This window comes from Ursus americanus, chromosome 22, assembly GCF_024610735.1.
Source record: "Ursus americanus isolate L20-20 chromosome 22, mUrsAme1.1.p, whole genome shotgun sequence".
Taxonomy (NCBI): Eukaryota; Metazoa; Chordata; class Mammalia; order Carnivora; family Ursidae; genus Ursus; species Ursus americanus.
This window is the reverse complement of record NC_142148.1, coordinates 33,198,677-33,222,888: the sequence shown is the minus strand read 5'-3', so window position 1 is coordinate 33,222,888 and position 24,212 is coordinate 33,198,677. Positions and strand designations below refer to the sequence as shown.

Sequence of the window (24,212 nt, the reverse complement as noted above, 5' to 3'; positions counted from 1 at the left end):
CTTACCCATCTAGGTAGGTAGGCAAGTACACATAACAGAGATGTTCTCATGTGCCAGGGAGTTTAAACTCTTACCCCAACCTCATTCTTCTTGGCTTCCCTTTCTTTCTCTTTCTTCTCACCAATAGAATTCTATTTCGATTCTATTTAATTAAGGTTCTGATATGCTTCAGGATCCCCTCCTCAGTCCTGGGGTAAATCTTAATTCTTCCTAATCATGCACAGGAGTTCTGTGGCCCACGTTAGTGATTAATGTGAGTACTGCTGTGTGGTGTAGCTCTGGGCTATATCTAATACAGTGTAAAGGAAAGGCTACAGGGTAGGGTTGGGGGGGCCACCTCACTCATACAAAGGGCCACAAGACAGGGACTTCCCCTGTGCCACATGTGGATCTTATTGCATAGGGAGGCAATGCTCATGGTGCAAAAGCATCTTGCAGCCATAAGGGGAGCAAAGAGACAGAAAGCATCTGGGTCTCTGATGACATCAGTGAATTTTTGGTTTAATCAACCCTCTACCACTTTGCTTCTGGACTTCTTGTTGTGATTGGCAATAAATTCCTTAACATTTAAGTCATTAAGTAACAGTATCCTATTACTTATGGCCAAAAACACTCTGGCTGTCTCAATTTACCTTCATTTCACAAGTGAAGAAACTAAGGCTTAGAAGAGTTAATTTACTTAAAGGAAGATCTGAATGTGGTCTATTTGCTAAACATGACCTCTTCCCATTCTACCACTTAACTTTCACAGGTTTGTGTATATTTTACACCAAAACTAAATTATAAAAGGTTACATATGCTAAGGGTTAAAAGGATAGGAGAGATGGGAAAGTAGAGAGTGACACTCTGTCTGGGTTGGTAGTGTATAAATGACAAGGGTAAAACTATGCCTTGAATTATTTCTAGAACTTTTTTGCAGTCCAGAGCATATATGTGAGAAGAGGAGTTGAATAATTATTTGATATATTCAATCAGATAATTTAATTCATCAGAGGATAACAAAAACCTCAAATCTATTTTTTTTCTAAGCTGAATGAGGATGTTAATTATTCAGAGATATACTACTTTGCGTTGTCCATGAATTTGAAGCAATTATCTCCCAAAAGGATTGGAGTATGGGAAGATTTATGAAGAGCTGAAAAAGTATAGGTTGAAATGAGTGCATACTGTTCTGTCCTGAGAGAATTTTGTTTTGAGTCATAGGGTGGATTCCTCAAGGAAAAACAATAATTTAAAACATAATCACTACTTGATGTACTGCCAAGACTATCCAAAACCCTAGAAAAATGACCATCATAATTAAAAATCAACTCATTCTGTGCATGCATTTCTCTCAATGATCCTATTTATTTTTCCTTTTGGGCATCTTGATGGTCAACAAAGGGGCAATAATGAGTAAAGAAATAGACATAATAACAATAACACATTGCTAAATTGATTGGTTTTCATACTGTACATTTAGTTTTTATAGTTCCTTTGAATGCTGGAAAGACAACATTCCAAATATCAAAATCCTCCTTATCTGAATCTGGACTAGCCATGTCTCAGGAATACCAGCTCTCAGTGTGCTCCAGGAAAATAAGTAGGGTGGTGACTGTGGGGGAAGAGGGTTGATCAGAACCTTAATGATTGTGAATCAGTAAGTTTTTTTCCCTATATTCAAAACATACTGCAGTAAGTACAAACCTTTTTACCTAGCATTTTAAAAACTCATTCGAGTAGGAAAACTCCTTTTTCCATCAAATACCCTTTATGTGAAATAACATTTCTACAGAAAAATTTTCTACTTGTTCTGGAAATGCCTATAAAATGTAAAATCTCATTTCCTAGATATCGATTTTAACATTTAATTGGATTCTATTGGGTTACACATTGGTTATAAATTTATTTTATAATATTCTTAATTGGCTTTGGGAAGTTTGAATTTCTATATCATCACCATTTATATTTTACCCAAAAGCCTCTGGGAGAGTTCTGCATTAGAGTTCTACATTAGGTTTATCTATAATAAAAGCAAGGATACTAATAATATCGTATGAAGTAAAACCAAATTTCACCAATAAGTCAGAAGAGAATTTCAGACAAAACATCCAGAGCCCGTATTAGAATTTATATGTACATTTTTTTTGTTAACTATATGGAATCTTCTTTTTAATCCCCTGTAGGAAAATGAAAAATTTTGACTGGTATTGGGATAAGGTGATATTGTGAAAATGTGGACTTCCATAATGCAAATGTCAGTAAAATAATATATGGCTCAGAAAAGCGAGCAAGTTAAAAAAAACCATAAAGATTAGAATATGGTTTCACATAGATAACATAGTTTTAAACCTGAATATTTGAAAATATGTAATTCTAATACTATGGGAAATTGCATAATTGGAGAGAGAATTGGTTTACTTGGTCAGAAATCATGTGTATCAGGTGGTGGTGATATAAAACCTTTGTACTGAAATTGGAGACAGCTATTTGAGGCCTTTCTTCATCAAAAAAGAGAGTAGACCCTTCTCCTTCCTAGTAAGCTCTCTAACTACTGATAACTATTAGCTATTAAGATATGCTAACAGTCCAAAACCAAGCCAACACAATGAAGCCAAATTCTCAAACACATCTGTGCTTACCAAGTTATTCAGAGGGAGGGTGAATGAGTGACTCTGGAAGAAATTCTTTGGACTAAAAATCCTTAATGAAACGCAGTTGAAAACAACAAAAAGGAATTGCAGAGAAAAAAGGAATAGTATTCTATAGGTTTATTGTTCCTACTGATACCGAATAATTTTCTTGGAGCCATTACTGTTGTTAGTGAAGTAACTGAACTAATTATGTATAATCTCATAGGTGTCAAGATTGATAAAGAAAGCAGAGTTATAGAATCAGGAATTTAAATAAATTAGAAGGTAAGAATGAAGATAGTTCTGCGAACCGGCACAGTTCAGACACAAATGTATCTTTTCTTGCTTTGTTCACTGAAATGGTCTGGAAACAATGTTCCATTGTGCAGGGTTCAAACTGCTGTTACCCATACAATTTTTTTTCCACTAAAAGAAACCAGAGGTTATTCGGGGAAAAGTCTGATTCCATGGTGGTGCAGAACGGAACAAGGTGAGCCTGGAAGGTCTTTATGAGCCAGAAAGCAAGGACATTTTCAATGGTCAATGGGTCATGTCAGCCTAAAAAATCTTCCCATTGACCAAAGCTGAGACAATTTGAGTATCAAAAAGAGAACAGTGGCTGTGGTTGGTGAACTTACATAAAATCTAAAAACCATAAAGATAAACTAATCTAAAAATCTAAAAGCTAAGATAAATAAAAGCTAAATAAAAAGCTAAGATAATCTAAAAATCCATAAAGATAAGCAGAAAGAGGGAATATATTCTGAGAGAAGGTAAAATGAATAGACTGTATATCCAATCAGTCTTATTATTCAATCATTTTGCTACCATTGCCTCATTTATTATATGACAAATAATATAGATACTAATGAATGTAAACACATCAGTTGGAAGGCATTTTTGGAGTTAAAAAGGACTACCGTAAAATCACTGCATAGCACGACTTCTGGGCAGGTGAAACCACATACGATGTCCAAAATTTAACTGAACATATACTTATGTATTTTTAAGAATCTTGTGGTGCTAAGTACATGATAAATGCAAGATGCCATCATCTGCCAGTCTTTACAGTTACGTTGTTTAGGAAGCTATCAAGTGAAAGATCTTAATTGAGTTTCTGTCGACCTCCTCAAACTTGGATGAGAAAAAAGATAATTTCTTTAATTTAAACCTCTCTGTAAAATTTAATAACCTCTTCAGTTATAAATGCAGGTCACAAATCACAACACTATAAGCAAAACTGTGACTCTGCCACCAGGAGAAATCATAGATATTTTCATATCATGTTCCATTGTTGCAAATAGTCACATCATATTATTTATGCTAATACTTAAATTGTGCTCATAGGAATATATATTGTTTTATCTCACATTTGTTTTTTTTAATATTTGATAAAAAATATTTTGTTGGAAATTATCTTCTCTTTCATCCTAATATTATATTTTATGCATTTAACACTACTCTTAGAAGGGTCTATAGACTTCACCAGAATGCCAAGTTGGTTGATGGTACCAAATAACATTAAGATTCTCCTGAGATGGGCGCCTGGGTGGCTCAGTCGTTAAGCTTCTGCCTTCAGCTCAGGGCGTGATCCCGGCGTTCCGGGATCGAGCCCCGCATCAGGCTCCTCCACTGGGAGCCTGCTTCTTCCTCTCCCACTCCCCCTGCTTGTGTTCCCTCTCTTGCTGGCTGTCTGTCTAATAAATAAATTTAAAAATCTTAAAAAAAAAAAGATTCTCCTGAGAAGATACAAAATTAAAAATATTTTGACACTCTTTCCAGCGAGAACTATGGTCTGTTTTCTCCCTTTGAATCTGGGTAGGTTTGTGATTCTTTTGACGGATAAAGAAGTGACCACACAGAACTTCAGAGGTGAAGTACCATAAGGCAATTAAGCTTCCTCCTTGTTCTTTGGGACATGTGTTCTTGCGGCCATGACCTGCCACGTAAGAAGTCTACCTACCCTGGGGCTGCCATGCTATGAGGAAGCCCAAGCTACATGCTGAGGCCTCTTACAGGCAAAAGATGAGAAGTCCTAACTGAGCTCAAGTTCCAGAAATGTTGGAGAAGCATCCAGATGATTCCAACACCCTACGTGTTCATTACCCCCAAGCACTTACCTGGCAGGTGAAGCCCAAGACAGCAGGAAAGAGAGACAAGCCATCGCCTCTTGTGCCCTATCTGAATTCTTGACATACAGAATATGGATCAAAGTAATATGGTGGCTGTTTTATGCCACTGAATTTTCGAGTGATTTGTTAAGCAACAAGAAATGACAAGAATAGAGTTTAGGATGAACCAAACATGAAATCTAGTTAGTTTTTGGCATGCATCTCTCCCAGTAGATAATGTCAGTTGAAACAAAACAGGCTGAAAGGAGCCTGAGAGCCACCCAGTTTTTATGAAGAACATACAAGTTGCACTTTGACTGACCAGAACTCAGACTATGTGGTTCTGACTAGATGCTCTCAGATTATATGGAAGCATCCTGAGAATCTCACTGTCAGGAGGCTACTTTGCTCTCTCTGTTGAAGGGTCATTTTTATTCTAAGCTCTTTTTTCACCAAGTGTGAGATACCAGGCCAAGGCCCTATTTGATACCAATACAACATACATTTGTACTGGGATGAATGGATCTCCTTAAGGAATTTAGATGAAAGAACTGCTTATCCACCATACAACTGAAACTGTGAAATTCTCTTCAACACCCTTGAATATACAGTGCCTGGATCTCCCTTGTCATTACGTTCATAGTTTCCTGGTCTACCCTGTAGCACAAACCACATGACGCTATTTACAATGAAGTATAGGCTGTCATTCAGGGTTAAATTTGTTTATGTCTAAAGCCCCATTCCACCTTGAGTAAAATTAGCTTTTCCCCTTGAGCACAAGTTACATATGCTTTAGAAATTTCCTGTATAAGAAAACAGTCCAGAGACTAGGTAGTATTGCCAATGGCTTGAAGTCCACTGAAGGAGTTCAATTATACAAAAATTCCATTGGCCCAAAGATAGCAGACGTGATACATATCAGAAGACTTAAAAACTGGGGAAGAGATATGTTGTGAAGAAGTGATACTGCCTCTTACAGGCAGAACCTCTGGTCCCAGAGCTCAGTTCTCAGAGGTGTTCTATAGGAAATGAAAGAAAACACGCCTTCCCTTCTGAACAACAGAAAGTAGAGGTTGGTGAAATTTGGTGAGACTGGCTAAAGTCATTGTCAAAGAACTATGAATTTGTACCTGTGAGGTAGGTGTTGTGTGAGGAATTGATGAAATAGTGAGAAAGGGGCTGAGACATATCTTCATTCAAATCCAGTTTCTCAGGCGAAACGACTCCATTTTCTTCTCCACTTAGATAGCGCATAAAGCCATCCACTGATATCTGTCCTGGAGGAAATGAAGAATTAAGAAGAATGTGAATGAGTTCTTTCTATGGGTAGCTGGTATCATGATGCTTGAACTTTTTTTTTTCCAGAAAACTCTGGTACATCCAAGGTAGAAGATAGTAGTCACAATTGCATTTTAACACGGATAATAGTAGTCAAGGATTATGTTATTTCAGAACAATTATCTCCCAATACCACAGATAATGGAGAAAAATGTATTTACGTGAACCTCATTAACTTTCAGAAGATTTAAATACCTAAACACCAGTCTCTTGTTTTTAAATTAAAAATGGTTATCAACTTTATGAATGGACATCAAAATGTTATTAGTGCTTATCTCTGGGTAATACAATTAGGAGTGAATTTCCAAAGTTTCTGTTATGTATATATGTTAATTTATAATAAAAAAAAGTTATTCACGAGTGGTTTTATTATTTAAAATGAAGCAGAAGTGTTTCCAATTAATGATCTTTTTCTCTGAAACAGAAACTACAGATGACCACAAATGAGTCTGTCCTAGGAATAAAAACTCAAATGCTCATAAACAAGGCGGTCTTTAAATTTCTTATTTAGAATGACTTCAAATGGAAGAAATATGACTCACACTTGCATTTACTTGGATCCCACTTAGAATTTTTGCTTTCGTTGTAACCTTTCTGAAGTGACTAATGCTAAATATTGAGATAATCCTTTATCTTTATCGCAGTAATCTTTACGGACTGCCCAGAGAGGCCGACCTCACTCTTTTGATCCATTACCACAGTTTGTTTCTTCATCCTTAACAATCAGAGCTTCAAAACCCCCAGCATATTTGTGAGCAGTGGAGATGTTACTTGTCAACATTGTAGGGTAGCATTTCTTTCTTCTTGTTGAAACAGTTTTGTATTAACATAATAGTGATATATGTTCAAAAAATTAGGAAAACTAAAACTTTTCTAAACATGCCTAACTCTATCTTCAGACCTAGGTACTGTTACAATCTTGGTGTGTATGCTTCCAGGAAAAAAAAAAAATGGGTATGTGTGTGTAATTCTTTCATGAAGGTGCAATAATTTAGTAACTTTATTAGATTAACCATAATTAGATTAGTAACCTTTGTATTAGCAGAACAATATATGATAAAAATTGTCATGTAACCTATAATATTTATATCTCATATGTATAAGATATGTGACCATAGCACAACTAAGTAATATTCCATTACCATCAGACATTAAAGTTGCTTCTAATTTTTCACTAGTATAAATGACATTGTACTGAATTCTTTGATGGTTAAGTTTTTGTTCAAACTCTTAATTATTTCCTTAGAATGAATTCCCAGGAATAGAATAGCTGGTTCAAAGACAACACAGACTTATAAGGTTTTTAGTGTACATAACCAAGTTGCTTTCTGTTAAAGTTCTAGCAAGTTACTCTTTCATCAATGTTTTTTCCTTCTCTTCACCTCTATACCAAACTTGAAGGTAAAAACATGATATATAATAATTCTAATTTTTATTGAAGATTACTCTTGAATGATAAGAGGTATGCCATCTGCAAGGGTCAAAGCTAGTATTGACTACCACAGTATAAATCGTTTATTTATTTATTTATTTGACAGAGAGAGGGGAGGGGCAGAGTAAGAGGGAGAGGGAGAGAGGCAGACTCTCTGCTGAGTGTGGAGCATGACATGGGGCTCAATCCTGAGACCCCAAGATTACAACCCAAGCCAAAATCAAGAGTCTGACACAACTGACTGAGCCACCCAGGCGCCCCTGTAAATCTTTTTACATCCAGTAAGTTTCTCAAAGTAACTGATGAATATTTTTCCCAATTCTGGAAACATTATAGCTAAATTGCCTTTAATATTTTCCAGGAGTAGGAAAATTAAAAAAAAAATTGGTCATTGGCTCTTGATGAGTGAGGCTGGGTTTTAGAAAAAGAAAAATCTTCCTAAACAGACTGATATAGGAATAATAATTTGACTCTGAACTTCTTAAAAGTCAGCCCTAACATATACCTTGATAATTTCAATAATGACAAAATGAAGAAGTGTTAAGAAGGTCTCGTGCATTAGAAATAAGAAATAAATACATGAAGGTCCTCGTACTGTTATGTTTGTGTGAATTTTTTTTTTAAGATTTTATTTTTATGTAATCTCTATATCCAACGTGGGGCTCAAACTCATAACCCTGAGATCAAGAGCTGCATGCTCCAGTGACGGAGCCCACCAAGTGCCCCTGTTTATATGAATATTTAAGAGACGCTATAGTTTGTACCTCCAAATCACCATCACCTAACAAAGTGATTGTTCTGAACATGGTACCATTGATGAGAACACTTCGGGTACTGAGCTTGAAGCCTTTTTTTCAAAGTCGGTTATGGTGAAATGCATATATCCTTTCAGACGGGTTTCATTTTGGAAACAAACCCAAATCAATGCCACTTACAGTCAAAGCTATTTCAATAGACGGCTTTAAAAACTATTTTGGAATATAGAACTCATTACAAATAATTTAAAAAAAACCTAATTTCTTCATGGTCTTCCTTTTTTCTGTGACCCGTCCATCTTGGCAGCTTCTCAACCTAGTGCCCATTCCTCCCTCCCTCTCTCCTTTCCTTCTTTCTTCTCTCATTACCGTCCACTTCGCTACCTTCTTGTTCAACAAAGATTTATTGAACGTCTGCCATGTGATGAGTACACAGAAAAATAAAGCAGAGTGAAGCACAGCCTCTGCCTTCATAGAGCGCACAATCTAACAGAAAATATGATCATTCACGCCTTGGAAACCAGGCGTGAGCTCCTCCAAAGCAGGGTGTGTGTTTATATCTTTGTGTCAGTCCTTTTTTTTTTTTTTTTTTTTTTGGCTGATTAGTGATTCAAAATAGGAAATAAATTCATTTCAAACTGGAAGATCACCAAGGATAGCATGATTTTGATTCTTTGATCAGGTCAGATGAAATTGCTAATTTTGGCATTTTTAACCTATGCTGATGACAATTTCATACAGCTCAGCCTCTAACTCCAGTTTTTTCTCAGAGGACAGGCAGTCAAGGCAAGTGTCTTTAGGGGCCAGCAAAGAAAAAGTAATGTGACTGATGGAATAATGTGCACCCCAGGGAGCTGTGGAGTGTGGAAAACTCACAAGTGTATGCTCCTTCTGAAGGCATAGAAATGACAGCAATAAAATATTGTGGGACTAAACCAACTGTTTTTATGGTGCTGGTGACTCGCAGGCTGTCATGTCTATTATCTTGCAGGAATAAATATCCTTTGGTCCGATCAGCAACTTTAGAGAGCAATTAAAACAAAACACACCAATATGGTGAGGATGACTAATTTTAACTTTAGTATCGATGCCCATTTATTGTGTCTAGTGCCTTCTGGGGATTCATGTTGAGAAAAATTCTGAGCCGTGCTTATGATTAATTTTGTTGTGTTTCATGGGTGCAGGACAGAGAAGTGGGGGGATATAAGCTATATATTTGTTATTTTCAAATGAGGATATTATAATTAAGGTCAAGTTATACTTTACAATATGCCTAAGAACACGTGTCAAAGTTTCATTTAATTCATTAATGAGAAAAGCAGGATGATGACAAAGCTATTTCAAAGAGAGCTATGAGACACTAAGGCATACATATGTGTTGTCAGCACATCACCCAAAACAAAAAACCCCCAAACTTATAAAAATATTGTTAAATTGAATATAAAACTGGTTAATGTTCTATAGATCAATTAAACATAACCTTTGGTTATCTTCTCTACTATTTCATAGGAGTTGATTTTAACATAATTTTTTTTAGTTTAGATTAAAATCAGTAAAAAAAGAGTTGAGTGAGTCAGTATTTGTGAGGACTATTTATAATTAGTTTTACTGAATAATTAAAAAATCCCCAGTGAAGGAATTTACCTAACTTTGAATAAGAACACAATGCAAGAGTTTTGAGGCGAGTTCAGAATATGATTGCAGACTGCTGGTAAGCAGACACTTGGGAGCAACTTTTCAACCCCAAAGCTTGGCTTTGCTAATAAAGGAGCCAATGTGCAAGACTTCTGATGCATCAAATGACTAGGCAGAGATATGTGAAAGTCAAGAAAAGCCAATGAAACAGTAAGTATAAGGCGTAGTAGGCTTATAAGTCAGGCTCGGAAGTACATTTGCAAAAATGCAGATTTTTTTGGCATAATGAATTAGCTTAAAAAATAGTTCTGACTGGCTTTGGGACAGAAAGCAGATTCTTACAGGAGTTTCCTTTGTTGTATATAACCTAGAGCTGGATTATTTCTGTTGCTGTTGATTTAAAAGTATCAGTCCTTCTTTCTCCATCAACCTTGTACTGTTTTTGCAAAACTGCTTACAATTTTTTTTCCTGGTCCACTGAGGAGCATAGAAAAATGAAAAACCTTGAGAATTAAGATAGGAAACATTGCTTTTCTAAACAATTAGTAACAGAACAAGAAATCTAGCTTCCTTATCTGTCAGCAGTAACTGATCAGGGACAAATTCTTCAACCACAGGCTGGGTAAACTGTATGGGCTCTTAAGTCCTTCTTCCTCTAAACTTCAGTGAGTTCAAGTAGTTTAATGTATTAGGGATGATTATTAGCTAAATTAAAACAAACCGTCCCATATTAGGATGATATTAGGAAACATCAAGCCACAACTAAAAGCAATGCTTCAATTTTCTAGAATAAAATCAAGAAGAGAAGTCCAAAAGAATAAGGCTAGCTTACAAAGGCTACGAATAAAGCCCCTTACATATTTTCTTAATAGAAGATTGGTACTTTTCTAACTGGACATGTTACTCATATAATGGCACCTACTAAAGTATGAAAAATAGTACTCCCTTAAGGAATAGGAAAACGCTGCTCTATGAAACTTTTCTGTTCAGAAGTTCTGGTGTTCAATGAAAAAGGAAACCAGTGAGGCAAGAGTGGAAAGATCTGACTTCAGTGGGGAGAAACGATCTTGAAAGAGATAAAAGAGGCAAGTGGCATGACAAAGCAGTGGTCCCCAAGGGCCATTCATATGTCTCATAATTCTTCAGCAATATCTTTGCTGCAAAGAATCTGTCATGGAGTGTTGCACAAATGTCATGGCCAGCAACAGTACCTCTGCCTCTTTCTGCCTCCCTCCTTCCCATGGGGCAGATAATGCTGGGGCTCCCCTGGGGTCCTCCTGAACATGTCGGGAAGACAGAAATTTGAAATTCTATTGTGACAAAATGAGACCTTCCAGGGATGCTTTAAAACCATGTGGTGTGTCCAGTGGCCCTCAGATGGATTTATCTCATGCTTACAAGGGCACGCAAAGGCTCTTGTATATTTATGAGGTACGAGCTACTCTGATACCTTCTCTAAACCTGGGGCCATCCCACAGCTTTTGGGAACAATTAAGAGTAAGGAGGATCTGTGTCCACAAAAGGGAGCTCTGGAGACTAGAACAGAAGAATGGTCTATCAAGAGCTTGATGGACTGGTTCTCTCACCTTCTCAGGTCCTGACTCCTTTATCTACTGGCTTCTAGAAAGCTAGATCAACAGAACTTTCTCCCTTGAACTCCTGTTCCAGGCATCTAAGAAAAGATGTTTCAGATCAAGTCTCTCTAGGAAGAACAAGAAATCTTGACTTTACCCTGAAGTTGGTTGGGGCACCCTTGTTGGTGGTTATTAATGAGCACATTTTTAGTGAGGGCCCAACTCTGTGTGCCAGAGGTTAAGAATAATGAGGATGTGTCCATCAGTGTCCTAACCTTCAAGACTTAAAAAGCATAGCATATACAATTCCTTTTTGATGCCCTTTGATGTGAAGTTCAGGTTTCTATTCAGTTAGGGTAATGTCCTAATGTACATGTAGCTACAGAGTTTGGAGTCCCATTTAGCAGACAAAGTCACCAATTTCATGTTGGCCACATAAGAACCTTCTGGTCCAACTCATTTTGGTCCAGTTCTGCTCCACTTTCTCTTTTACCATTCTGCTGCCCAGGTCTGGCTGAAAATAGAGGAGAATTGGCTTTTAATTTTAATTGTTAATGGACTGAATTTGGAAGGAAGGAGTAAGGAGAGGCTGAGTGTGGCCAGTTGGTGGAGTGACAAAGGTACAGTTAAGAAGCCACCCACTGATTTGCTTCTGATGTAGACACGAATGCAGGAGATGTCTAAAGGATAACAGTATGGTCCACTTGCAATAAGTAAGGGTTGTTTTCTAAATTTAGACCTCTTTCATAGCTGCTGTCTAGAACCACTTCTACTATGATGGATAGTAGAAACAAGCTCCTTCATTTCCCCTTGATTAGAAGCAAATGCTTCCAAATATTTTAGTTGATACTTTTGTTATTTACCCCTACATCTTGAAATAATATGTTTGTTGTACTATTTTTTGACTTCCCACCATGGGAGATGAGGATATTGCTCTTTCTTCTCTCCACCCCACAGCATATGTACACATTCTTCTCATCCTTCTGAGATAGTTACATTGTAATTTAGTTAGATCAGTATTCAGTGCTTATATTATCATGACTGTGTATTCTATTCAGGGCTGAGTCACATAGTAAACCGACAATTATTTTTCTTTCCATGCACAATTTAAAATTTTCCCTGTAGTTGATAATTGTCTTGTTTTGTCATTTGCTTAATTTCTTTGCACATATCTCGAATCCAACTTCAAATGCTCCACCAGTTATCTAAATCTCTTTGCAAAATGTTCAAACAGAACACATGTTCTCCCAGTTTTACTTTCTTGAAGAAGTCTTTTTTGGAGTCTTATGACCTACTCCAATCTAGATTGATCAACTTCCATTTCTTTCACTTCTACTCTTTGTTGAATCTCTTCTATTTTTTGTATACCATGTCTTCTTCTTTCATGATTAGTCTTTTCTTTTTTTTTTTTTTTTTAAAGATTTTATTTATTTATTCGACAGAGATAGAGATGGCCAGCGAGAGAGGGAACACAAGCAGGGGGAGTGGGAGAGGAAGAAGCAGGCTCATAGTGGAGGAGCCTGATGTGGGGCTCGATCCCACAACGCCGGGATCACGCCCTGAGCCGAAGGCAGACGCTTAACCCCTGTGCCACCCAGGCGCCCCACATGATTAGTCTTTTCATTTTAGTGGCAGCACATATGTCAGTAGATTCCTGAGAAAGGGTTCATGAGTGTGAAATATTTTGAGACTTGTATGTCTAACATGGCTTCATGACACTGGCATCCTTGATTGCTAGTTTAGCTGGGTATAATATTCTAGGCTGGAAAAAATTTTCTTTTAAATTTTTGTAGGAAAATTTGCTTCATTGTTTTTTAGCTTCTAGTGTGGCTATTAAGAGGTTTGAAGACTTACAGATTCACCATCCTTAAAACAGATATGTGGCCTATTTAAAAAAAATTGTTTATTTTCTCTTTCTGGAAATTTCTAGCATCGTATTCAGTTCCAGTTTCCCGAAATTTTGCAATGCTGTGCTCTGGTGTGGGTTTATTTTTATCTTCTGTGCTGGGCAATCTTTGACCCCTTTTAGCATAAAAGCTATTATCCTTTTATTTGAAGCATTTCATGAATTATCTTTATGAAAATTTTCTCTGTTCTCTCTTTCTGGAACATTATTTGGGCAAATTTTGCATTTTAATACATCCTCTCTCCTATTTTTAATTTTCTTTCTTTGTTCTACTTTCTGAGAGATTTCCTCAGCTTTGTTCCCAACACTTCTTTTAGTTTTTTGTTTCTCCTGCCCTTTTTTCAATGTCTGAGAGCCAGTGTGTGTTCTCTGACATTTCTTTAAAAAACAGCATTGTGTTCTTTTTCAATAGTGCAATATGTTCTGTTATCTTTCTAAGGATATAAATAACATATGTATATTTAAAGTTTTTCTTCTCACTACATAACCATTGTTTTGTCCAAAGTTACATATTTTCCTTATTTCTACTTTTTTTTAAAAAAAAGATTTTATTTATTTGAGAGTGAGTGAGAGAGAGAGAGAGAGAGAAGGAGCAAGGGAAGGGGCAGAGGGAGAGGGAGAAGCAGACTTCCTGCTAAGCAGAGCGCTAAACGTGGGGCTCAATCCCAGGACTCCAGGATCATGACCTGAGCTGAAGTCAGAGGCTTAACTGACAGCCACCCAAGCGCCCTTCCTTATTTTTACTTAAAAAAAAAAAAAAAAAAAAGTTTTCCTCATATGTCTAATAATTTTTAGTTTTCTGTTCAAATTGCTAAACTAAAAAGTTTGTTTGGATTTATGAATGCATCCGGATAACTGACAATAAATTGAAAATAAATTGTCACTGTGGAGGAATCAGTCTGTCTCTTTGGAGCAACCCCTAATGTCAGTACTTTTAGGTCTTTCATCTTGGGCTGATGAGAGTCCTGAGAGAAGATCTATTTAATCACTTGCCGGGAGAGTGCAGGCCTGGATGCCGGCATTCCAGAGCACATGGGGAAAGAAGGATGGAGGACTCAACACTTGGTACGTTTATGCATACATAAAATATGTAACTTTATCTCCTTGCTTTCAGTGTGGTAGCCCTGCCTTCACCTGGGGCTGTGTCATCCTCAGACCCTCTGTTTTCTTGTCTCCAGAGAGTAAACTTTTAGTCTTTATCCAAGTGGGAGTTCTCACGATTCCTTAAATAATAGTCAACCAGTCCTCCTTATTTTAGGCTGTACCTCTAAACCACTTCCAGATGAACCTAAGATCATCAATTTTAAGACTTTTAGGGGTTCATGGAATAACTCAGATTGGTCCTCAGCTTTTCACGTGGCAGATCTATGATCAGTTCTGTCAGAACTGTTATAGCTGTAAGCATATAGCTAGCTGCCAACATTATGTAATTATTGTCCCTTGTCCTATTGTCTCCACCTTTGCCAGATTATGCCTTTGAAAAATATTTCCTTTAATGTAATTTTAGCTGGTTTAAAGAGAATTTAATTCAGATGAATATATTCAGGCTATCACATTTCTCCTGATATTCCATGATTTTTTCTACTACACCACACCGCAGAGTTTTAAGTTTAAAAAGTCAGATATCATATGCTTTATTGCTTGATCCTACTATTTTTGGGTAAAATGGAATCAGATGGGAAGAACTGAAGGTCTTCTGTCATAGACCTACTTTGCCTGGTCAGAGACTTATCATGGGTCTCTCTGGTTTTCTTTTATTTACATCTTTCTAGTGAAGAGTGAGCAGTGACTAATATCTCATCACAGAGAGCACTAGATGGGTAATTTGTCAGTCAGGTTTTTCCCAGGTAGAGCATAGTCAGAGTCACAGAAGCAGTCTGAGCTCTCAGATACTTATCAGCTAGAAAGGTGCTTGGTCCCCTTGGCTTCTCTTGCCAACCTCACGAGGCTGCTGGTGGGGAACAGATATGAAAGTGTGTGTAAGGAGGTGTCAAAGTCCACACTTTTCTAAGGCAGTCATGACAGAGACAAGCTGGCCTTTGATTTTATGAGTACCAGTGAATTGTTCAACTCCCCTTATGGTGGTCCTGGGATGTGTCCCTCATGATTTCATTAAATCAGAAGAAAATACATCCAGATTTAACTTGATTTAATGTAATTTTATTTCCCAAGTCTCTCATGTAAAATTACAATTTGAGTTCAAAGCACTGCCTGAGAAATTATCTGATTAAATCTCAAAAAAATTTAAGGAGACTTCTGGAACTAAATTCTAAGGCAGCTGAAATAAATTGCATATTCAATTCTGGGGTAGTTGGGAGTATTTTTTTTTTTTTTTAAGATTTTATTTATTTATTCGACAGAGATAGAGACAGCCAGCGAGAGAGGGAACACAAGCAGGGGGAGTGGGAGAGGAAGAAGCAGGCTCACAGCGGAAGAGCCTGATGTGGGGCTCGATCCCATAACGCCGGGATCACGCCCTCAGCCGAAGGCAGACGCTTAACCGCTGTGCCACCCAGGCGCCCCTAGTTGGGAGTATTTAACAGATGAGAAATTTCCTCTCTTCCTTTCCAAGTCCTCTCACCCTTCTCCAGTACACACAGCAACAAAATATTCTAACTGTGCCCCAGGGAAGGGAGAGGCGGCAGAGAAGGGAGAACTAAAGGACATCTTTTCTTCCTGGTTCTGAGTGCACTTGTCGACCAGGACTTCCTTGTCCCAAGTCTAGGGGAAGTTCCAGACCAGTATGATGTCTTGAATAGAGAAGGCTATGACTCCTTTCCCTGGAGATGCTCCAGAAAGTTCCAAGCTCTGGTGTTCCCCAGTGTCAGAAACAGCAGAACGATTTTATTTTTATTCCCTCCCTCTGACTAGCCCCTGGCAGATGCACTAATCAGACAGCATTAAATGTCTAAAGCCATCAAAGGAGACCAGAAAGAGGGGACTAAGATAATTCAGAATAGGGCAAATCAATTCTTAAACAATAGAAGAGCTGACTGTACTTCCTTACATTGCAACGACAAGTTACCCGCCTGTCAATACCCTCTCTTAGCTTCTTTGTTCAGCCCTAGTAGAATTTTTTTTTTAATTCACCAGTAAGAAGGACATCTGAAATAAATCCATAGGCCCTTATCTTCTACTCACAAGCTTATGGAAGTGACTTTTGGTAAGGTGAGGTAACACAAGCTGATGCTCCTCTGTGCCCTGAAACTGCTGAGCCCGGGGGTGAGTCCTCAGCCCCGTATTTTCTCACCACACTCTTCAGGAGCTGCATCACCAGGAAAAGAAAAAAGTACAGCAGCCCATGCTCAAAAGCTAATCTCTAAATAGAATTCATGGCACATTGCTAAGGTGCCATGAAAGTCCCGCTGTCAGGCTCTTTTCTGTTGAGTTTGTGTTTTTTACCAGGATGGTTACCTTGGCAATGACCCCATCATGGCATCAAAGCTCTGCCATGGAACCGTTCCTGAGCGAGTCCTAAAAGCAGATGGAAGGTGGCGGCGGCAGCGAAGGGCTCAAGAAAAAAAATTATGTCATGGAGCTTCAAGGAAAGAAAATGTAATGGTTGTATTTACAAACACAGTGTTTTTTTTTTCTTTTAACTAATGGATTCTGACTTGAAAGGAAATATTTTATATAAGTGCAAGCAGGATATGGAAGGAAGAAAGAGAGAACTAGCCTTTGAAGAGCTTCTTAATTGAATCTATTTCCAGTATATTATTTCACAAACCTTTCTATACTGTTTAGTATATGCAAATATTAACTCATTTCATTCTCATGATAATTCTACGAAGTGGGTAATACTTTTATGTCCAATTTATTGATGAGAAACCTGAGGCAAGTGGCTTGACTAACATCACACAACTTACAAGTGGATAAAATGGGGTTGAAACCCAGGTAGTCAGGGTTTGTGTTCCGTGCTATTAACCAAAACACTATCCTGCTGTAGAGGACACCATACATAATCTGGGAGAAGATAAATAGTAATAATAATAACAATAATCACCATCATCATCATCATTGGAGAAGGAGCTACCTTCACGAGCACTGACCATGTGCGAGGCACAGAAATCCTATGAGAAAAACCCCGTTCCATTTTCAGTTGAACAAACGGAAGCTTAGAGGGGTTAGTAGCTTGTTGGAGGTCACAGGGGTACACAGTGTGAGTGCTGGATCTCCAGGAGCCCATGGCGGGGCAAAGGAGAGAGACAGATGGTGTTGAGTATGGCTGATGCTGTTTATCCACATAGCTTTCCCAGCACTGGCCTGGATGAGGGACACAGAAGATGAAAAGGAGTCTTGCCTCCGTGGAAATTGGCTTTAATCTGAACGCTCCTGGATTAGTCCTAAAAATAGCCCTGAATGTGACCAAGGAAGAGATTTTTTTTCCCCCCATGATTTACTTATCTCTCTGAACAGTGTTACTTTAATCTGTTAAAAGAAGCTGGGCTCAGGCAGGACAAGTGACCCATCTGGCAGAGGCGTGAGGATTAGCTCTTTGATTTGGGTTTGTCTCTCAAGGTCTAAAATTCTTTTCAAGACTTCATTTACATTCTAATCTCTGCAAGTGATTTAAAGGCATCCTCTAGCATTTTTATTCTCCAACTCATGAGTCTAACTTTAAGGAAGAAAAATAAAATACAACAGGAAAGCTGTTATGCCAACGTGAGGACCAGAAAAATGCTAAACAGAAGATGTGACGTTATTTTGTGGGTTAGGCAAAAATAATAATAATAAAAAAATACAGGTTAGCTTAAAAAAAATAAAAATAGTCAAACACATGCAAATAACATCTTTCAAAGCCCGTAGGCACAGAGAAATTTCTACAAGTTCAGTCCTGGAAGACAGATAGCCTATAAATCCACACAAAGTCATCGCACAGTTGAGATGGGCAAACTGGACAATGTGTCTGCCAGCTAGCATGGCCACCAGCCACATTCTGTGGCGCCAAATGCCAATTAGGCAGGATCTGGCACTCAAATGCTTGGATGTCACTGGGATTAGGTGATTGAGAATCCATTCATCATTATTCAATTCTCACTCTTAATGTCATGATACCAGAGCATGTTGGAATGCTACTGGTCCAGTGGCTTAACACCTCCCAAGTCACTTCCAAGTACAGCACAGAAAAGCTATTCCCTTGGCTCATGTTGCTGTAACCCTTGTGTGAGTTCTGCTAGACCAGCTCAGAGAAAGTAAGTGCAGGTGGTTTTACTATCCCATGGCTCACTGAAGTCTATTCGTCTGCTTTCAGAAGTAATGTATGAAATGTCCCCTTTTCAAGAACCTTTGCTTGGACACAAACTTTTCCTACGATACTTGCCAACTAACTGTGCTTTTGCGGAGCTTATGAACTTGGCCGTTTCATTATCTGTTTATTTTCCCATCCTGGAGTCCGTGTTACAGACTCTTCTTCCATCTCCATTGCAAATCTGTTCTATTGCCTTAAGTACGTACAAATACAAATCCACAATATTGTGTGATAATGTCCACGAAATGACTACATGCTTTTCTCAAAAGCCTTTGCAGATGAACCCCTCACCCAGCTGTCCTGGCTTTCTGTGTCTCTTAAGTTCCCTTTGCACTGAGTTGAACTTGTTGATGTGGTTTGTGTGAAAGTTCTTAATGATAACACCTAACTTTGAATTAACACTTTCCCTTTATCAAAATGTTCTCACGTCTGTGTGTTTATTTACTCCTCCCTGTTCTGTTTGGTAGGTAAGACAAAGTTTTAATATTTAACATGAGAGATAAACAAGCTCTGCCCCAGTGAGATTAAACAGTCCTTTTAAATGGATGTGGTTAGGTAAGGACAGAATCCATATTAGAATATTAATCTTTGTTTTTGTTTTTATTTGTTTAACAGAACTGTACTGTATTTATTGAGAAAAAATCCATTAATAAGTGGACCCACACAATTCAATCCATGTTATTCAAGGGTCAACTGTATATATCTTCTTTATCCTAGAACCCTGAGCTCTTAAACACAGGCTTGGAGTTTTTACACTGGAGTTGTGTAACTACTGATTTATTGTTAAGGGTTAAAGGTTCTCAGAGGGTTGGGAACAGTTTGTTGCATTTTATTAGTGCACTGCCATATTGCTCTATCAGAGGAGACCCTTTACAATGGTTCCTGACCATAAGGCAAAGGAGGCAAAATGTTCTAGATTCTTAACCAGAAGGTTATGTGCCATAGTCTGGCTCAACGTTGACTTTCTAAGTGCAAGGACCAAACCTCACTTTCATTTACGTCTCTTCCAGCATCTAGCATAAAGGTAGGCCCAGAATATGTGCTCGCTAATGCTTTCTGATGAGCTCCTTAGAGGATACTATCTCTTAGTGCTTTAAATGTCTCAGCATTCCTGAAATACAGCTCGAATGCACTTTCCTCTTCGAAAGATTCCCTTCTTAAAGCAGTTCCCAACACTCCCTAAAACCTTAATAAACAAAACTTCCCCTTCCCTCCAAGCTTCCCTAGCGCTTAAAGGACACTTAACATATACTGGCTGAATGAATGGAGGTATTTTACATTTTATCTTGTATTACAGTTATTTGTATATATCATCTCCCCTCCAAACTATAGTCTCCTTAAGATACACTTTATCTTGATTTTGTTCCACTCCTTCGTAGTTCTTAAGCCAGGTGGGTAATACATGTTTGTTAGATTAAAATGTCCATGCAATTACATCAAGTATGTGTTAGAATAAAGAAAAGAGTTCAATGTACCTTAGAGGAGTTCTCCTTTGATTGTGGCGCAGGCTGGAAGTACCTGAGGATTAACCTTTCCTAAAATCACCCGCAGTGACTATGGTTGGGAAACTTAGGTGTGTGTTCTACACTGGCTTCTAGAGTCCATCCCTGGACTGAGCACCAGTTATGCATATGGATAACTGATCTGTTCCATGACCTTATTAGCTGACTTCTCTTCCTTATTCTCACTTTCTATTGGATCATCTCTCAACTCTTTGTACTTGAATCCTCCCAGAGTTGGCACCTGGGAGAACCCAAACAAAGACATACAGCGACAGTAGTAAGAAGCATCTTTGGCTTATTTTCAACATGTAAGGTAGAGTGTTAGGTGGGAAGGTTGATTTTGTCCATCATCCTCAGTTAAGGCTTCATCTTAAAATAATGTTATCTCTACTCTGTTTTGCTTTCACACTGGAGTCCTGGAGACCAGGGTGATTCAGAGTTATGACAGAGTTCCTAGAATCTCTATAATGAATTAATGAAATTATTGGCCATTCTCAGCTTCCTGACATTATTTCACCTATTGCTGTGGCACATTTTTCAGCTGGTAAGTGTTAGGGTAAATGGTCCACAGCTCACCTCATCTGGATTCCTGGTAGACATGGTTTGTTTTCCCTGAAGTTGGTTCACTCTGCATTTGATCTCTTTCTCTCCCACTGATTTGGTGCAAGATCAACTATTAACAATAGTAGACCACGGATAATGCAGATGTTGGGGGCCAAATGTGTGTGACATTGGGGCCTTTCTCCAGGACAGTGTAACCTCTCAAGCTCTTCCTTTTAATTGAGCCATAGTCCCCTGCTGAGAAGGGGAAGGTGTCATAGTCAGCAACTAGTGATGCTATGTTCTGATGGGAGGTTACATCGGGGGAAAGTAGCCATTATCTGCTTTGTTCTGACAGCTCTCACATGAAATGGCAAAGCACCCAGGGAAGGAACAGTCGGCTGAGGGAAAGAGGCTTTAACAAAATTCAGCAGTCTGGGGTCGATTTGGCTACAAAGCTCACTTCTCCGCACCTTGGAACCGGCCTTCAACTTAGTCTTTTATGATTTATATTTTTCCTGACTGCTCTTTTTCCTGAACAAAGACCACTTCAACTGTGAATGGACATGGATGTGACTTTCTGGCTAGAGCTGTGCTTCTCGGCAGACATTGAGGTCACTGAAAGAAAGTCTGGAGGAGAAAAATCCCAGGCCTCCTCAGCCAGACATATGCCTCTCCTCAGCCTCTGCCTCCTGGGAAAAGAGGAAATGCAATCAAGGAAGGGGAAAAGGGAAGCAAGTTACCAAGTCAACTAATGAAACAATGGACTCATATTGGCTCTCCTGAAACTTTTTTTTTTCATTTTAGCCAGTTGGAAATGTAGAGAAGTCTATGAACATATGAAACACAGAGTCAAGAGGAGCTTGGAATATACTCACAGATGATAATGTCATTCTTCTGTGACCTTCCACAGAGGCTGGAAAGTCAATAGGTGGAGTTTAAATGGGATCTTAATCAATAAAATACTAGAGTGGCTTTTCAGCCACTTTCCCAGTGTAGTAACTTAATTAAGGCATGAAAAGAACTGGCTGCGCCATCCACTTTGCATCTGCCTTTGTCTTTTGGGAAGAAAATCTATCTCGTTTGAGTTGACTCTATACATTCAATTCTTTTATTTCTTGTACTGCTACGCAGGTAATCTCTACAAAAATATTTAAATGGATGCCGTCTGAATTGTGAGGCAGATCTTTAACCAGTCAATATGTCCTCCACATGAGTGGTTTTTAAACTGAGCATCCTGAATCTCCTGGGGTTTTGGGAGAAGTGCCTGCAGAGAATGAGGTGGAGGGGGAGCCAGCTACATGCCAGGCTCCCCCTCTCTTCAGCCAAAAGAGTGCTTTGAAAGCTTTTTCCTACCCCTTGGCCTTTCTTGTGAGACTTGCTTAGAAGAAACAAACACGAATAAAATAGGTTACATCAAAGACAGGTTTTGAAAATGACTTTTGTGGAAGCCAGCTGCTAACTTCTAAATAGTTGATTTGTATCTCTTTTTCTTAGTAAGTCCTGATGGAGGACCCCAAGTCGGGGTCTGGAGTAGGAGGGAGGACTCTGCACGGGGGCACAGAAAATACGGTCCCAGTCTCAACGTTGTCGCTTCCTTAGCTGCCTCTTCTGAAAGTTTGGGCAAAATGCTAGGTCCTTATAGACAGGAGAGCCCATGATTTGAGGCCAGTGGCCAGGCCTTTGTGAATGGTAACAACTAAGACATTTATGTGACAGGTCGGAAGGAATGAGCCATGGGCACTGCTTCTTTCCGTGTTTTTTCTCTCAGTGCTCACTTCTGATTCTGTTAGGGCCATTTATGAAAGTTGCTTATCTTTGTTGGTTCTTTTAAAAGTAGGCTTTGAGACAAGGATTTGGGTGCCAGTAACTTGTTTGGGAGGCAACTCCAAGAAATAACAGCAGAAGAGTACAGAAATATGAAGGGAGGGGAAGGTGGGTGGCCTAGTAAAGGGAACATTATCAAGCAAGTTACAGTTGTGGGCAACTCTAGGGAAAGTCCTAGTTGTAGTGGAGCTGCTGACTGTGTTGCAACAATGAGTGTCAAGGGACATGGGAAGAACACCTGGGTCTGCTAATGTTGGTATCACCCCATTTTACAGATGAGGAACTTAAAGCCCAAGCAAGTGAAGTCCTTTGCCCCAGGTTAACTGGCTTAACCATTAAGACTTTTCTTTTTCCTTTAATTATGTATGTTTGATTTCTCAAGGATAAACAGTAGACATTAATAAAAATAATCATGTTTTTTATAACTTCTACCTCCTAACCAGAAATGGTGCTGGGAAAATAATGATTTTTTAAAAAATCTACCAGGAAAATTAAGTGATGAAGTAAGTAGTAAAATTCCAGTGTAAATCTTCACATTTTAAACTATAATTCCATTTTAATAAAAATATTTATAAAAGAACTGATTGAGTCAGAAATGAACATTTGTGCACAGATAGGACTGGCCATATTTTTTCAGCCTTTATCATCAAAGGATTCTAATTTCTTCTTAATTGCAATAATTGAAATAAGCCTCTTAGCCAAGAGACGGCAACATTCAGGAATGCCTCTGCCCAGTGCTGTGAATCACACTTCCAGATCCATAAATGGTTTGAAATAATTTGGCATAAATGCCAAGGACCACTTTCATCAGTTCAAGTCAACAACGGTTTTGCAGGCAGCAATAAATACATGCAACTTTCCTATCATGAGCAACTTACTTAATTCTCCCAGCAACTCTCTCAGGGAATTTTTTTTCAAAAAATGAGAGAACGAGGGGTGGGGTCAGTCAAAAAGGTTAAATGGCTTCCTAAGGTGAAGTAAACACTGGGGATGAATTGTTCATTTCTGACCCAGGTTTAGTGGGATCAGCTGTTTTTATCTGCCTGGGGAGGCGGCCGTTGCTCCTTCTGGGAAGCACATCTGGACTGAATTTCAGGGGACCACCTTCCTGCCACTGTCAGTCCAAACCACGTGGTTCAGGTAGTGGCCTCCTCATTGGCTCTACAGAGAGTCAGGTGACCCAAGTCTGCCCAATTATTACATTCTCTTCTCCAGGCCACAGTGATCCTCTTTCAGCAGTGACTTGCTTAATTTAAGCCAGGCTCGGGTTTCTGGTACTTTTGATGGAAATACGAGTAAAAATAATTTCAGTATTGGAGCTGCTGGTGGCTTTCTTGTTACTTTAGGAGAGTCTTCCCAAGCCAGTATATTAACACGAACCCCGTACAGAGAAAATGACTGGAGATGAAGAAAGACAATTCTTGATGACATCATTTGAGCCCCAGAATATAGTCAGGCCTGAATTCATTAACACCTTGCAGTGTAAATCCTGACAGTGGTGTTGTTTTTAAATTTTATTTTTTGTAGTGCAAGTGTCTGACTAAAGCTTTGATTGTGGAGGCATCCATTTCAAAAGCCATCCACTTCAAAGACAACTATCTTGAATAAACCCATTGCCGGCCACCTGACTAGGTGGGGAGTCAGGCCTCCTCCCCACACTGAGACTCCTTTGCTTTAGAAAGTTTGGTTTACTTCAATAACTGGCCATTTGGGCCACTTGTCTTCTCTCTTC

The 24,212-nt window shown here is 38.6% G+C and overlaps 1 protein-coding gene across 5 annotated transcripts in view; it reads right to left on the bottom strand.

Moving 5' to 3' along the window:
* Window positions 1–24,212, bottom strand: part of PLCB1 (phospholipase C beta 1) — a 661,698-nt gene that overhangs the window by 173,231 nt on the left and 464,255 nt on the right. For all 5 annotated transcript variants that reach the window (XM_045808882.2, XM_045808896.2, XM_045808890.2 and 2 more), the window contains one exon: window positions 5,854–6,000. In XM_045808882.2, coding sequence (XP_045664838.1) covers window positions 5,854–6,000 — 147 coding nt within the window. The remainder of the gene's footprint in view (window positions 1–5,853; window positions 6,001–24,212) is intronic.